The 17034-nt window shown below is 43.3% G+C and overlaps 1 protein-coding gene and 2 non-coding genes across 9 annotated transcripts in view; all 3 read left to right on the forward strand.

Moving 5' to 3' along the window:
• TEX14 (testis expressed 14, intercellular bridge forming factor) overlaps nt 1-17034 on the forward strand; it is a 128860-nt gene that overhangs the window by 22460 nt on the left and 89366 nt on the right. For all 7 annotated transcript variants that reach the window (XR_015554696.1, XR_015554697.1, XR_015554698.1 and 4 more), the window contains exon 2: nt 14778-14914. Coding sequence is in view for 4 of the 7 variants with exons in the window: in XM_087440918.1 (XP_087297044.1) it covers nt 14779-14914 (136 nt within the window). In the remaining 3 variants the exon portion in view is untranslated. The remainder of the gene's footprint in view (nt 1-14777; nt 14915-17034) is intronic.
• Nucleotides 5189-5352, forward strand: LOC147914974 (U1 spliceosomal RNA). Its single transcript, XR_015554860.1, has one exon. It is a non-coding gene; the product is annotated as a U1 spliceosomal RNA (small nuclear RNA).
• Nucleotides 10023-10186, forward strand: LOC147914975 (U1 spliceosomal RNA). Its single transcript, XR_015554799.1, has one exon. It is a non-coding gene; the product is annotated as a U1 spliceosomal RNA (small nuclear RNA).

Consider the following 17034-nt stretch of genomic DNA (forward strand, 5'->3'; position numbering starts at 1 on the left):
TGGAAGAGAATGTACACTTTAATAGTCAGTAGTCATTAGTGACCTTTAAAAAAATGCAGTCATTTTCTGCATTGGTAGAGTTGGGGGCAATGGCAAGAAAACAGGCATAATACATGTTGGTCACATTAGTAATTTCTAATGAATGGTGGTGAAGACCAAGGTGAATGGTTTGAGGCTAAAGATGAAACAGACTTACTCAGGAACCACCAGTTACTATTGTCAGGCCAGGGGAAATTTCCCCCAAATCCTTCTAGATTCTTTTGGCTGGTCAAATTAAAATCTGACACAAAACAGATTAACAGGAGGAAAAAAACCAAGTTTAATTCATACGGAGGCCTCATAGAAATGGGACCTGAAGAAATGACCAAAGCAAGCAGCTTTTATATGTTTTAGACAAGGAAACAATAAATTTGTGAGGAATTGACAGGACAAAGAAATTTAGGCTTGGGTGCTTTTTTTTTTTTTTTTTTTTTTGTGAGGAAGACCAGCCCTGAGCTAACATCTGTGCTAATCCTCCTCTCTTTTTGCTGAGGAGGACTGGCTCTGAGCTAACATCTATTGCCAGTCCTCCTCCTTTTTCTCCCCAAAACCCCAGTAGATAGTTGTATGTCATAGTTGCACACCTGTCTAGTTGCCGTATGTGGGTTGCGGCATCAGCGTGGCCGGAGAAGCAGTGCGTCGGTGCACGCCCGGGATCTGAACCCTGGGCCACCAGTAGCGGAGCGCGAGCACTTAACCGCTATAGGCTTGGGTGCTTAATTAGTGAGGAATGTAAGCAGAGTTTCGGCTTGGGGTAGTAAATTAGTAACGAAGTAACAAGGTTTGTTTATGTAGGCTTCTTGGCCCTGAATTCCCTAGCTCTGGTGATAAGGATGTCTCTCTGTCTCCTGGTGCAGGGAGGGTACAATTCACATGGGAGATTTATTTCCTGCTTTCAGGGGGAACAGAGAGAGATGGGTCAGAGTGCCCTTTTTGCACCAGCTGTTTTCTCAAGTAACTTCACTTCAAAATAATCAATATGCCACTGTCGCACATCTTGGGATGGCCTACTCTGAGCCCCAACACTATTTTTATGACCCCTTCTACAAATTAAACAAGGAGTACATCTTAGAAACTCCCCAGGGGCCAGCCCGCTGGCGCAAGCGGTTAAGTGTGCGCGCTCTGCTGCATCGGCCCGGCGTTCACCGGTTCGGATCCCGGGTGCGCACCGACGCACTGCTTGGCAAGCCATGCTGTGGTGCCTTCCCATATAAAGTGAAGGAAGATGGGCACGGACGTTAGCCCAGGGCCATTCTTCCTCAGCAAAAAAAGAGGAGGATTGGCAGATGTTAGCACAGGGCTGATCTTCCTCACAAAAAAAAAAAAAAAGAAAGAAAGAAACTCCCCATAGTCCCTGGGCTTGAGAATACCTTCATTTATTGCATTGACCACATCACATTGAGAGGGTCCTAATCCTGTGTTCTCTTAGGTTCCCTGATGCCAGAGAGACTTTATTTATTTTTTTTTTTAAAGATTTTATTTATTCAGTTTTTTCCCCCCAAAGCCCGAGTAGATAGTTGTACGTCATAGGTTCACATCCTTCTAGTTGCTGTACGTGGGACTCGGCCTCGCGTTGGACGGAGAAGTGGTGCCTCGGGGCGCTCCCGGGATCCGAACCCGGGCCGCCAGCATCAGAGCGCGCGCACTTAACCGCCAAGCCACGGGGCCGGCCCCCTAGAGAGACTTTAAATGTTCTGGAGGATTTTCCAGCTTTGCTCTCAGGAGATGAATTCCCCCAGTCCTTCTAACCTGATGTTTTCTCCACAGGTTAATAGACCCTGACTGTAAAGTGGTTTGATTATATATCAGTCTGTAAGCCACTGAGTGTAGAGGTTAAGAGTGTGGACTCACTAGCTCTGCTACTGTCTAACTCAGTGGTTTTAGGTAAGTTAGGTAACTGTCTTGTGCCTCATTTTCTTCATCTCTAAAATGGGGAATAATAGTAATAGCACTGGGGCCGGCCCCGTGGTGTAGTGGTTGAGTTCGGTGCGCTCTGCTTTGGCGGCCCAGGTTTGCAGGTTTGGATCCCAGGGGCACACCTACACCACTCATCAGCCATGTTGTAGTGGCAACCCACATACAAAGATTGGCACAGATGTTAGCTCAGGGCGAATCTTCCTCAGCAAAAAAAAAAAAAAAAAAAAAAAGTAATAGTACAGACCTAAAAAGGCATTGGTGAGAATTAAATGAGATAATATCTTGTCCATGCAAATAACCAATAATCATTCTATAGATAAGAGAGATAAGGTGAATTTTACTTGAGCCAGGCTGAGGACTATAATCTGGGAAGGCAGTCTCCATAAAAGAAGATGGCTGTCCAGAGAAGCATGGTTGTCAGTACAGTTTTATACCTTTTTAGAACAAAGAACACATATCAAGCATGCCCAGGATACATATTCATCAAAGTTTCAAAGAGATATTCAGTTGCAGATTAGCAGGTCAACATGACCTGATGTCCAGGAGAAGGAAACTTAACCTTCAGGAGTACTGATACTGGCATTACCCAATACTGGCATCTTAGGAAAGGAAGTATGCATCCTTATCTTCAAAGAGTGTGTTCTTTTACCTTAAGATAATGTTTAACGCATTCTTTGCTTTAATGGTTAAAGCAGATGTACAATATATGTTTGATAAGCCATAAATCAGGCTTCTTTGTTCAAGCTGAATCAGCTTTAAACCAGACTAACTACCCCATACACCTCAATATATGAAAATTTCTTCTCAATCTGTAAAGCCGTAGAACAATGTCTGACATGTAGGAGCTATTCCATTTGTGATGTTTAAACAAGGAATTAACCCCTAAGATCCAAGTAAATGAAAGGAAAGCAAGAGAACAGTAATGTAGGGGGACTATGGAATTGAGAGAGTTTTCTTTTCTGGGTAAGGGACTTCTGTGTATGTTTAAAAGGAGAGGAGCTGAATCCAGGGCAGAGGAAGGGACTGAGGCCAGAGAGGATGGAATTGGGAGCATATGTGGAATGAGAGGTTTAATAAGAAAGGCGTTCCTTTGACAAAACAGAGAGGCTGGGCCCAGTGATTTTCAAACTTCATGGGTGTAAGAATTACCTGGAGAGTATGTTTTAAAAGCATACACACCCAGGTCTCATCCCCAGACATCTTGATTCAGTAGATGATGTTGATGCAGATGGTGATGGCTTGCACTTTGAGAAATACTAATGGGAAAGAGAATTTATTGTACTTTTGAAATAAAGAAGAAGCTAAATTATTCTCACTCCTGTAAAAAGGATTTATGGGTGTGATTGGATTAGGGTTGGGTTCTCAGTTCTGTCAAACCTGGAGTCTTCTTTTATAACAAATAATAGTTCCTTTTACTATGCTGAAGACGTTCATAGAAAATATAAGCTACACATACTTCCCCCACGAATGATATAATGTCCTAACTGTAATATAAGGGAGAAATAAAAATAAATTTTTTTTGTGTGTGTGTGTGTGTGTGTGTGTGTGAGGAAGATCGGCCCTGAGCTAACATCTGCCAATCCTCCTCTTTTTGCTGAGGAAGACTGGCCCTGGGCTAATATCCATGCCCATCTTCCTCCACTTTATATGGGACGCCGCCACAGCATGGCTTGACAAGCGGTTCATCGGTGTGTGCCCAGGATCAGAACCAGGGAACCCCGGGCCGCTGCAGCGGAGCGTGCGCACTTAACCACTTGTGCCACCGGGCCGGCCCCCAAAATGTTATAATAAAATATTTTAATGTGTAAATGCTTGGCATGACAACATAAGGAAACAAAAACATTCTCACAAATTTTCAAAACTGCCCCTTGGTAGTGGTGGCACAGTCATTGAGAGCCACTGGTTTAGCTGGAGATTTGAAACAGCAGGGTAGAAAGAATTTAAAAGACAGTATAAAAGGAATGCCATAAGTAGCAATGAGGATTTGGTTGCAGTTTGCATGAATTTGGAGTAGGAGGGTCACAACTTCCTCCAGCAGTGCTGGGAAAATGGGAGTAGAAGGAATGATTGTCGCGTCTAGGGTCAGCTAGAGGAAATGTGCTATGTATACTGCAGTGTAAAGGGAGCAAGATGAGGCGGTTGAGGGGCTGGTGAGTAAAAGGGCATTTAGAGTCTGAAGAATCAAGTAAACTGAAAGGTCAGACACCCCTCTCCGGCAATAAGTGGACTGGAGGCCAAGAGAAACTTATCTTGGTTCAAAACACATAAAATGCTGGGAAAATAGAATAGCAATAAAACAGGCTTTTCAAATATATTACTTATCTAGCAAAAAAGAAACTCGCAGAGATCAGGAGAAAGAAAAAACCCAGAGGGGAAAGGTGAGGATGGACCCTGTGTATTCCCTGAGATCTGTCCATCCTCAGAAGCCCGGGGCTAGGTTTTAACAGATCACGGGCAGGGGCAGGAGACAAAGCCTGGGGCCTGAGGTGGGTGGGACGTCTGCCTGGAGAGTTCCTCCCCATTCTGTACAAACAGGAACAGATTCAGAGGCTTAGAAGCTTATCTAGAGTCGTGCAGTGTGAACACTGAGTTGCATTCCAGATCTTGGATTCCAAAACCCTCAGTCTTTGCAACACACCTCTCTAGCGGGTAGCCACGACAGTCTCGATTCGACGCCCTGCACCAACCCCTTTCGGAATAGGAGGAAATGGTACCAGGGTGGTGTGGAGCGTGGTCTGCAGGGAAGGCCTGAGGCCGGCTCTCAACTAAAAGCTCATTCGTGTCCGTTTGCTTAAGAGGACTTCACACGGAGATCCGAAGACCTTCGGCCACGCCAAAAGTTGGGAGAGGGATGGATTTTTGTCTGGAAAATAGCTTGATATACGTTACTTAGGTCGGGGCTGGTGGGAGGAGGAGCCGGCCCCCCGAAGCAGCCCCGAGAGTGCGCAGCCGTCGGCCTCAGGGAGCGCTGCTGCGGCTCTGACCCGCCAGGCTGCGCGTGACGTAACGCCGGGAGGTGGAGTATGTAGATGAAAGACTCCGGGCGTTAGGAACCGCGTTCCCTGGAAAGATGTGCATGGTTATCTGCTATTACCAATGCTAAGATGTAGTACGAAAATCTGATTTTGGGGATCCTATATGTAGGTAAAAGCCAATTGGAGTCGTTTCGAAGTGACCTGAACCTTACAGTGGTGTGCCCGGTAGTGGGTAGTGCCGGTGTCAAGTGTGACTCATACTTACCTGGCAGGGGAGATACCATGATCACGAAGGTGGTTTTCCCAGGGTGAGGCTCATCCATTGCACTCCGAGTGTGCTGACCCCTGCGATTTCCCCAAATGCGGGAAACTCGACTGCATAATTTGTGGTAGTGGGGGACTGCGTTCGCGCTTTCCCCTGGTTTATTGTTTCATAAAGCAGGCTTTTTTTTTTTTTTTTTTTCTTTTAGTTTACGGTCCAATGATTTTCTTTGGTAGGGGTGCGATGTGTTGTATTTTCATATTGGGTGTTGTGGCATTTGTTTTTGGGGATGTGTTACATTGAGGTGAGAAAATCAAGTTTTTCAGTGTTGAGACAGAATGAAACCGTTTTCATTAGATACAATTGTCTTTAGCATTTTATATGTGGTTACTAAAAGTTTTAAATTTTAAAATACTTAATATTGCTCACATATTCTATTGGACACCACTTCTCCCTTATTTTGAAAAAGTTTCCAGGGCCGGCCCTGTGGCTTGGCGGTTAAGTGCGTGAGCTCCGCTGCTGGCGGCCCGGGTTCGGATCCCGGGTGCGCACGGACGCGCCGCTTGTCCGGCCATGCTGGGGCCGCGTCCCACATACAGCAACTGGAAGGATGTGCAGCTATGACATGCAACTATCTACTGGGGCTTTGGGGGGAAAAAATAAATAAATAAAATCTTAAAAAAAAAAAAAAAGAAAAGAAAAAGTTTCCGGAAGACGTTGTTGTGTTACTTTTATAAACTCCGGTGCTTGCTCTTTCTGGAATGCCTTGCCTTCCTTCATCAACCTGGAAAATGCATTCATTCAGCTCCCTCTCGTGCAGCTGCCTGGGATCCATCCAAACTGCCACTGAATCCAGGATGGACTTAAACTTTAGGCACTGTAGGCACAGTGCCTAAGGCACTTCTCAAATCAGAAGAAAAAAGATGTATTAGGTGTAGGAAAATGTTGTCATATATAATATAGTCATGTTTTATCAGTGCAGTCATATAATTTTTTTTTTAAAGATTTTATTTATTTGTTTTCTTTCCCGCCAAAGCCCCAGTAGATAGTTGTATGTCATAGCTGCACATCCTTCTAGTTGCTGTATGTGGGATGCGGCCTCAGCATGGCCGGAGAAGCAGTGCGTCGGTGCGCCCTGGATCCGAACCCGGGCTGCCAGCAGCGGAGCGCGCGCACTTGACTGCTAAGCCACGGAGCCGGCCCCAGTCATATAATTTTGATATATTTTTTCATGCAGGTAGCGGGTCCATGAAGGCAAAAGTATTTAGGACCCTTCAGAGTCATAATGTGGTCCTGACTAAACATAGTCCTTACCGGTTTTGTTAGTACTCACCACTCTTCCTAAGGTTCTGGCAGGTCTGTTTCCCCTACAGATTGTGATTTTTATTGAAGGCAGAATCTATCTCTGTGTTATTATTCTCAGTATCTCCAGTGCCTAGGCTAGTTGGCTGGCACCTTAAAAGTTTAAGTGGCTGTAAGTAAGTGAAAAGTATGTAAACATATAAATTATGACTTGAGAACAAGTGTTTTTTCATCATTAACAGCACTCATAGAAACTCAGGGATACTTTGCAAATGCTGGAAATACTGGAGTAGACGATGTGATCATCAGAAATAGCGTTCCCTCAGCATAGCAGAAAGAGCCTTTGAGTACCTGTAAAATCCAGTCTGTGGGGGACACCAGTAGTCCTAGAGGGTCTCAGAGCTGTGGTCAGCCTGGCATTCATGGATACCATGGAAACAGCCAAAGTGTTACCTTCCTCCTGTGAAATCAAATCTAGAATGAAATTAGGAAGGTAGTTCAATAATGAAGTGATATTGTATAACTGAGGTGGGCTGGGTTACATTTTGTGGGTGAGGGTATCTAGCAAATGTCTAAATAGAGTGACTGTAGCCTATATTGCAATTGATATGCCCCAGTGGATGGGAAATGCAGGGCCAGGGCCAGTGTTTCAGAAGTGAACGGGTTCAGTTCCCTGCAACCCCGGGGTGTTTGTACAAACTCCATAGAGTTACTCATGCTTTCCTAGTAGTGGACGTTTAGATTCAGTTGTGTTGGTGCCATGGAATTCTTGACAGTCACACCTGCTTTGTGAACTTATATAAAAGTTGGCTTTTAAAAGTTACTGAGTATACCTGCCACCTTCATTATATTTCTGAGCATCAACCCTTCCTTGACCTCCATGAGGCTAAGGAATGGGTGGAAATTCAGAGGTGGGGATGAGACTCATGGACTGAGGGGCGTGTCTGTAGGAATAGAATATCTGAGTTGGCAGGGGCAGCCATGATCTGAGAGAGATTGGTAGATGTGCCAGTGCTGCCCTTCCTCAGGTATTGGGGAACTCTCCAAATATTTACTGTGCTGAGAGAGGGGCTGTGCTCCTCCATCTTGGCTTTTTTGGGGCCTTTGAGTTAGTTGATCATTGTAGTTGTTTTATTGTGTGTGTGTATGAATATATATATTCACTATAATTATTTCTAATAATCATCATTGTTCTTAGAGGGTAAATTCAGCTAAAATATGGTAAAATGACAATTTGAACCTAAGTCTACCTGAGGCCTATGTTCAAAACTTTTTAAATACTATGCTAAATACTTCTTGTGGTGGTTCAACCAGGATTTGTTCTCCTTAATATGAAGGAAAAACAGTCTAAGGATATTATTGAAAGTCTGTAACCTGTATCTCACAACCAGTAACGTTTATATCATTTTACTGCATTTCCTTCTAGTAATTTTCCTTAAGGATACACATTTTTACAAAATTGCCATCATGGTATACATACCATTTCATATCCTTTTTCCCTCTATATAGTAAAAATGTTTTTCTTGTTGTTGATTGTTGTTACATTACTATTATGTTTGCTTAATACTTCATTTCCCTATTGCTTTGATATCTAGGAATTAGGGGTGATTTTGGTTTTCTGTAATTGTAAATAAATCTATGATGAACACCATTGTGCATAGGGCATTGTCTTTCTCTAGAATTATTTCGTATAGGTAAATTAAAACAAATTTCTAGGTCAAAACGTATGAACATTTTTTGGCACTAGATATATAGAGTAGGGTTAAAGTTTTTTTCATTATAAGTAATATTATAATCATGTTATAGAATATTTAGGGGAAATATATTAGTCCATAGTTCTGTATTGACATTAACATAATTACGTTAGTTTGCATTTTGGCGTATTTCCTTTAAGTCTCTTAAACTTTGCCTTTTTAGAAATAGTTTTAATCATAGTATATATTCAATTTCATTCCTCAGTATATATTCAATTTCATTCCTCAGCAAAAAAAAGTACTTTTCTGTCTTTTCCTAATTATCTGCAAGGGAAATTTATCACTATTGTAATAATTAAAAATACCCTCCAAAAAAAAGCAAAGCTTTTTAAAAAATTATGTGGACTAAGAGGGAAATACCACTGAAGGGTTGTAGTATATGCCACCCCAAAGTATGCCACTTTGGCATAAGGATTATTTTGAGGTAAAACCACTTGAAAAACAGCAGATATTAGAAGAGCGTTCTGACCTCCCTTTTTTTTCCTGAAAGCAGGAGATAAAATTCCCATGTGAAAGATTTCTTCCTTCTACCAGGGGAAAAGAAACATTCCCAGAGAAGGGAAGTCAAAGCTGAGAGAATTCTGTACAAACAGACCTTGTTAAAATAATTCTTATCTACCTTTAGCCTCCTCATGTATGTCAGTTACTTTTCCGCAGTTGCCTCAACCTAATATAAAAGCATTTAGGTTTTGCCACTTCTTTGGGTCTTCATTTCCTTATGAGGCCTCCTGTGTCAGGTACACTTACGTTAAATAAATTTGTATGCTTTTATCCTGTTAAACTGTCTATGCCAATTTAATTCTCAGGCCCAGCCAGAGACCCTAACAGGGCAGAGGTCAAGTTTTCCCTCTGCATCACCAAAGCCTTTGATATTATAGTTGCTGCAAACGGAATTGTTTTGCCCGGAGCGCCTAGCCTTCAGAGCCAGAAAGGAAAACACAAATTGTCATCTATTTTTGTTGTCCAAAAAGAAGGGAGGAGCACTCGGTTTGTTACCAAATCAGGCCAGATGCTGGTTCCCTTTGCCCCGAGAACTGCAGAGACTTGAATCTTGGCAAAGCTGGCTTTAGGTCCCCCACTACAGGGCGCACCTGTCCAGGAGTGGAATGGCCTGGGTGAGGGTGGAGGGGCTCAAGGCTGTATTTTACCCACTTTCTCTTATTCAGCTCTCACAGAAACCTTGTGAGGTAGGCAAGCAGTGTTATTCCCACTTTACAATTTGGGGAAATGGAGACAGAGAGACTGAGGGTATGACCTAGTGCCGGAGTGGAGCATCGATTCAGACCGGGTAACCACTGTGCTGCCTTCCCCTCTGCGGGCGCAGCCCACCGCCAGCCAAACTACCCTACCCTGCAGCTCAGAATGCAGATTCGTGGTAACAAGTACACGCGAGGACGTTTTCTTATGCCCGGAAAGGCAAGGAATTTTAAAATATTTCCGGCTACCCCTGTCGATGATCATCTTTTGGATCGTCGAGAGGCCTAAGCTAGAGCGAATTTACCCGCTTCTCCGAGAAGCAGAGTGACGTCAAGAGTGACGAGTGATGACAAGAGGCGGGGATATGTAGATGAAGGACGCGGTGACTGCCGGTTTGAGTGCATTCTTTGTGGGGAAGAATTTCCACTGAATATCCAGAAAGATGTGCGCTGATCTCTGTCATATAAATAACCCTTTAGTTTCGAACCGAAGACCTGAAGACCGCGGACTGTAATTGACCATGACTTTATAGTGTGTTGAAGACGATGGTGAGGTCCCAGGCCGGAACAACAACTCATACTTACCTGGCAGGGGAGATACCATGATCACGAAGGTGGTTTTCCCAGGGCGAGGCTCATCCATTGCACTCCGGATGTGCTGACCCCTGCGATTTCCCCAAATGTGGGAAACTCGACTGCATAATTTGTGGTAGTGGGGGACTGCGTTCGCGCTTTCCCCTGGTAAACTTGGTTTTAAAGATAAAAATGTCATTTTAAGTTTTGTTTTTCACGTGTCACTTTCTCAGTGTGGTCTTTCGAACATGTTTACTAAGCAAGGCATTTTTTACCTTTTTGTTGTGTTTACATAAATGCTATGTTTTTTTGTCGTGTTTACATAAATGCTATGTTTTCCTGGTAAATACTGTGTTATCCTGGCAGTTGAATGTGCTTTTGGGTTTTTTTCAAGAAATGTTTCAGCTGCTGTTCCAAGGTGTCCTGGTGGGGTCAGTTTAAATGATGCTTTATTCTGTTTGTGAGGCTATCCAACCTTTTAATTTTGAGACTTGTGTGATAAGGGGCAGGAAGTTAAACTCCTAATCTTTAAGAGTTGTATTTTGTCCATGCAGATGAATTTAATGGTTTAGTTTTTTTGTTTTTTTTTTTAATTTTTTTTTTTTCCCCCAAAGCCCCAGCAGATGGTTGTATGTCATAGCTGCACATCCTTCCAGCTGCTGTATGTGGGAGGCGGCCCCAGCATGGCTGGAGAAAGTGGTGCGTCAGTGCGCGCCCGGGATCCGAACCCAGGCCGCCAGCAGCAGAGGGCAGGCACTTAACTGCTAAGCCACGGGGCCGGCCCCTGATGGTTTAGGTTTAGTTTTTATTCTAGTTGTGGGATGCTGGTGTTATATAAATGGAAAACTGTGCTGAATCTTAAAATAGTGAAATGTGCCTGGAGCCAGAACTCCCAGGCAGAACTACTGGGTCGAGTAACTGCAGGAGCTAGCTTGTTACAAAAGTGCTGCAGTGGTGAGAACCTTGGCTAATGTTTTAAGGCCCAGTACTCCTCAGAAGCTAGTTTCTTAACACAGAATAAGCTCTGAGGGTGACTGGAAAAGAATAAAGGAAGTAAGACTTACAAATACCCAGGGAGTGGATGTCAGTATGTAAATAGTGAACACAAGGCATACTTAAATCCTCAGGGATGTGTGTGCTCTGGAACTTTAAGGAAAAAAAAGTCCTATGAAACTCAAGTGGGCCTGGGGGGTTTTATTTATCTGTATTATTTGAACATTTTATGTCAAGAATGTGGTCATGTATTTATGTAAATACAATTAAATAAAAATACTTTTGAAGAGATTGAAAACCATTAAGATGGCTATTATCAAAAAAACAGGAAATAACAAGTGTTGGTGAGGGTCTGAAAAACTTGGATCCCTTGTGCACTGCTGATGGGAATGTAAAAATGGTACAGCTACTACAGGAAACAGTATGGCAGTTCCTCAAAAAATTAAACATAGAATTATTGTACCATCTAGCAATCCTACTCCTGGATATATACCCCAAAGAACTGAAAACAGGGGTTTGAAGAGATATTTGTACATCCATGTTGTTCATAGCAGCATTATTCACAATAGCCAAAGGTGGAATCAACCCAAGTGTCCATCAGTGGATGAATGGATAAACAAAATGGAATATATGTGTGTGTATATATATATATTCAATACAATGGAATATTATTCAGACTTTATTAAAAAGGAAGGAAATTCTGACATACTACAACATGGATGAACCTTGAGGGGATAGTGAAATAAGCCAGTCACAAAAGGACAAATACTGTATGTTTCCACTTATATGAGGTGCCTAGGGTAGTCTAATTCGTAGAGACAGAAAGTAGAAAGGTGATTGCCAGGGTCTGGGTAGAGGGAGAAAATGGAGAGTTAGTGTTTAGTGGGTATGGAGTTTCAATTTGGGAAGAGGGAAAAGGTTTTGGAAATAGATGGTAGGTGATAGTTGCACAACGGTGTGAATATACTCAGTGCCACTGAACTGAACATTTAAAAATATTTAAAATGGTAAATTTTATGTTATATATATTTTACCACAATAACGTAAATAAAGAGCAGCAGTGTCACATACAGGCGAACATTTCAGTATGACAGAGCCTGAAAATGCACATTGGATTTGTCCAGGTGTAAGAAGATATTGGGGACTTTTGCCAGCAGCCCAATGTCAGAGGTGTGGGGAAGAATAACTAGCAGGCCCTCAGTGCACGTGCAGTCCAGCTGAATGGATGAATGAAGTGGAGATAGTAACTATAGACTCCCCTTTTAAGAATATTTTCCACTTTCTTTTTTGTAATTATTAAAACTTGTCCCATGCCTTTATTAAACTAAGCTAAATAAAACCATATGCATATTCATATGATATAACTTGCTATTATTAGCGTATTAGTTTGCTAGGGCTGCCGTTAACAAAATGCTCCAGAATGAGTGGCTTAAACTACAGGAATTTATTTTCTCACAGTTCTGGAGGCTGGAAGTCCAAGATCAAGGTGCCGGCAGGGTTAGGTTCTTCTGAGGCCTTTCTCTTTGGCTTGCAGATGGCTGCCCTCTTGCTGCCTCTTCACTTGTCCCTGATGTCTCTTCCTCTTTCTATAAGGACATCAGTCATATTGGATTATGGCCCCATTCTGACAGCCTTATTTTAAGTTAATCACCTCTTTAAAGAGCTTATCTCCAAACACAGTTGCATTCTGAGGTACTGGGGGTTAGGGCTTCAACATTTAGGGGAAGGGGATACAGTTCAGTCCCAATTAGCCATCCAAATTTTAATGGAAATATGCCAGTCTTTTTATACCTGGAAGTAGAAGGGAGGCAGAGTGGGAGGGGGGAAGGAATGACAGCTTGCTATAAAAGCTTCAGTTCATATTTAAACTGAACGATATCTTTCACTTTTGTTTGCTTAAGAACATTGTGATATTATTGGATTACTAGGGTGCTGTTTGTAGTCACTGCTGTGGATATTAACAAATACCAAAGGAAATAAAGTTAAAACACTCAAAGTATTAGCACTTTCCACGTTTTGTCAGTAGATAAATTAAAAAAGTGTTACTTCTTTGGGGCCGGCCTGGTGGCGTAGCAAGTTAAGTTCTCACGTTCCCCTTCGGTGGCCCGGGGTTCTCCGGTTCAGATCCTGGGCGTGGACCTACACACCGCTCATCAAGCCGTGCTGAGGCGGAGTCCCACATAGAAGAGCTACAGCTCTACAGCTAGGATACACAACTATGTACTGGGGCTTTGGGGAGAGAAAAGAAAAAGAGGAGGATTGGCAACAGATGTTAGCGCAGGGCCAATCTTCCTCAAAAGAAAAGAAAAGAAAACGTTACTTCAGGGTCGGCCTGGTGGCATAGTGGTTAAGTTCACGCACTCTGCTTCAGTGGCCCGGGGTTCACAGGTTTGGATCCCAGGTATGGACCTAGACACCGCTTATCAAGCCATGCTGTCTCACATATAAAATAGAGGAAGATGGGCATGGATGTTAGCCCAGGGCTAATCTTCCTCACACACACACAAAAAAAGTGTTACTTCTCAGTAGCCTAAAAGCCTCCTGGCTGGTGAAGACCCACCAAATGTGTCAGCCTTCATGGCTTTTTCTTTTACTTTACCTCATATTACACCTTCTGTGTCTTTCCACGTAGCATTTAGTTATGCCCTTGATGTGCGTACTTGTTGATTCAGATGGATGTGGCTTCCTTTTCTTTTCTGCTGTCTGTGGAGCACCAACATGGTGCCACTTGTCTGCCCTCCTAGACTGAGCATTGTGATGGCAGCGATCCAATTTTAGGTATCTTACACAGCACTTGTCACATTTGAGACATATGGTAGGTATACCACAAACACTTGATTGTATGCCGGTCAAGTGTGGATGCCGCATGTGGAAAGTTAGAATTTCTCTGCATGGTCCTTATCATGCACAGTAACAGCTAACAACTACAGAGAGCTCCCTTGGTGCCAGGCACAGTTCTAAGCACTTTACACATATTAGCTCATTGCAACCTCTCAGCAACCCTCTGGTTATTATTATCCCCATTTACAGAGAAAGAAATTGAGGCCTATCAAGGTTAAATAATTTCTCCAAGGTTACACAGGGAAGTGACAGAGCCAGGACCAGAACTTCAGAGCCTGAACTGTGAACCCAACCCACTATATTATACTATCTACATTCTTACATAATGACTGCATTTGTGTACCAGCTTTTCAAAGTTAATACTCTCCTAAAAAGCTTAACGGTACAACAAACATGTGTATTTCTAATTTTATTTACTAGTCATCACTTTTTCAATCCTGGGCATTAGTGATAAATATATTCAGTTCAATTTCAACAGTAACATTGAGCATAAACATTAATCTTATAGAATTTCAGTATGTAATTATTCCTCTAATCCTGTTCGTTATAAATGAAAGTAGACAAGGGCCGGCCTGGTGGCGCAAGTGGTTAAGTGCGCGCGCTCCACTGCGGTGGCCTGGGGTTCGCTGGTTCGGATCCCAGGCGTGCACTGACACACCACTTGTCAAGCCATGCTGTGCGGTGTCCCATATAAAGTGGAGGAAGATGGGCATGGATGTTAGCCCAGGACCAGTCTTCCTCAGCAAAAAAAGAGGAGGATTGGCAGATGTTAGCTCAGGGCCGATCTGCCTCACAAAAAAAAAATAAAAAAAATAATAAAATAAATGAAAGGAGACAAGAAGTGAAAGAAATGTGAAAGAATGTAAGTTGCTTCCTTGCATTTCTGATTCAGTTGGAATAAGCATGTTGCTCTCTTTTGAAACAGGATGTCTCGGGCTATTCATCTTCCAGTCCCCTGTCCAGTTCAGCTTGGTTCCTTAAGAAATGACTCCTTGGAAGCTCAGCTTCATGATTATGTCAGACAAGGGAACTATGTGAAAGTGAAGAAGATTCTTAAGAAAGGTAAGCACCATGCTGAAATGGCAGATGCAGCTTGGTCCACATTTCTGAATAGCATTGGAAAGAAAAGCAGGTACATCATAAAACTATGAGTTCTTGGGGAAATCGGAAGTTAAATTTAGAGATGAGGTGTTCTCTACCAGTGCAGTCATATTGTTCAATAGCGGTCTTAAATCACTGTTGGAGGCTGTTTTGTTTTGTTTTGTCTTAGGGAACCATAAGGTCTTCCAACTGTTAGGCTCCTAAGGTTTCTCATCAGGCCCCAGCCAGCCACCTTTGATTCTGCTTGGTTCCCTTTTCTCCTTCAAATATACTCCATCCACTGGGTCTTCTGAGGCCTGTGGTGGAGTGAGGAGCCATCTTTCACAGCTCTCCCCTTCCTTTCAGGGTTGTTTTGCTGGAAGCTACAGGCAGCTCAGCCTACAGGGCAGACAGAAATAGCAAACATAGCTCAGGTAGTCTTCAAAAGAACAAACACACACCAAAAAACCATTCTCAAACACAACCTCTGCTGGTATTGGGCCCCTAAGCTTGAGATCCACACCTGCTTTTTTCAGAGTAACCGGAGTCCTGCTGGATTCCCCCTCTCTCTTCTTAGTATTGAAAGGGAGGCTTATTAAGCTTCTCTCAGCTGGTTTGTGGAACAGCCAGGGTGACCTAATTTCTCTACCGTGTTTCTCCATTTGCCTCAACGGCATTCCTGAGGACTTCCGAAAGGGTAACCCCAGTTTTTGTAGGATCCAACTAGCCCACAAAGTAGTTCCTTCAAAAAGTTCTTGAGGGGCTGGCCCGATGGCGTAGTGGTTAAGTTCGTGTGCTCTGCTTTGGTGGCCCGGGGTTCACAGGTTCGAATCCTGGGCACAGACCTACACACTGCTCATCAGGCCATGCGTGGAGGCATCCCACATATAAAATGGAGGAAGATGGGCACAGATGTTAGCTCAGAGCCAATCTTCCTCACCAAAAAAAAAAAAGAAAAAAAAAGGTTCTTAAACTTTTCCATGTACCACCCCTGGAGTCTATAGATGAAGTAGCTGACAGTGAGCTCAATAATTTATTTGAAAGGTCCTATTTTTTCCCCCCTTGAAATTTTGCATTTTATCCCATAACATACCCATGTGTTTCTACATAAAAATTGATGTTCAAGATAGGCATGCTGTGACTTCTAGTGTTTGTCTATCCAGACCCTCCAGTGTGAGAAGCAGAGTTTTAGGACATTTATTATCTCCTAGATATCTCCTGAATGTTCTTCATCTTCAAATTCTTGACATTAAGCTAGAGCAGGGGATGGGGTTGACAGGTGTAACTGGATATGAAGCATGACTTCATCTGTATCTGGGAATTTCTTCTAAAGCCTCAGAGTAAAAAAACAGAATGGCAAGTTCCCCCACAGTCTAAAGCAGGGTTTCCTAGGAGATGGCCAAAATGGTCCTTGGACCTTCAACTCTGTTACCCACCTCAGGCCTATCTAAGAGAAGACAATGGGGTAGTGGTGGGGGTGTCAGTGGAAAAGATGCTTTAAAACGGCAGTCACAGGAGTAGAATGCTATGGCTTTTCCCTCCTTCCCAGCCTCAAGCCAAGTAAGAGGCCCTTCAGGTGAACCTCAGAGAGAGAATTGTGGTGCTTGCAAGCAGGAGAGATGGGAGCCTATGTCCCAGCCTGCTGAAGAGTAGAAACATGTCAGCCCACCCAAGCTGCCACCAAGGTGGCATGAAGAGAAACTGGCATGTTACTTGGAATTTAGAGGTCAGAGAGACTGCCATCTGCCTCCCGCCTAGAGCAGTCCTTGATGGCTGGGTGAGCATGGGAGACCAGCAGTTGCAGTAGCCAAACTTCCACCAGTTGGTGGGTAAGTAGACTGGATAGAGGATAGCTGAACCATGGAAAGGGACCTCACTTAGGCAGAAAGGAAGAATCCCAACAGAGAGGCTGGAGATGTAGCAGCAGGAGAGAACACTGGCCTGCATTAGGGTGCTGTGCAGTGGAATGGAGGTACCTGAAGGACCCACTAAAACAAAAGACCCTCCCCCAAAAGAGAAGGCATTAGGACGAAGCCAAAAACCTGAGCCAAAAGCTCAGTTAAGCCTTTGTACTTGGCCCCTTGTCATCTCATTGACTCTCC

Source organism: Ceratotherium simum, chromosome 16 (assembly GCF_057802395.1).
Source record: "Ceratotherium simum simum isolate JZ-2026a chromosome 16, ASM5780239v1, whole genome shotgun sequence".
Taxonomy (NCBI): domain Eukaryota; kingdom Metazoa; phylum Chordata; class Mammalia; order Perissodactyla; family Rhinocerotidae; genus Ceratotherium; species Ceratotherium simum.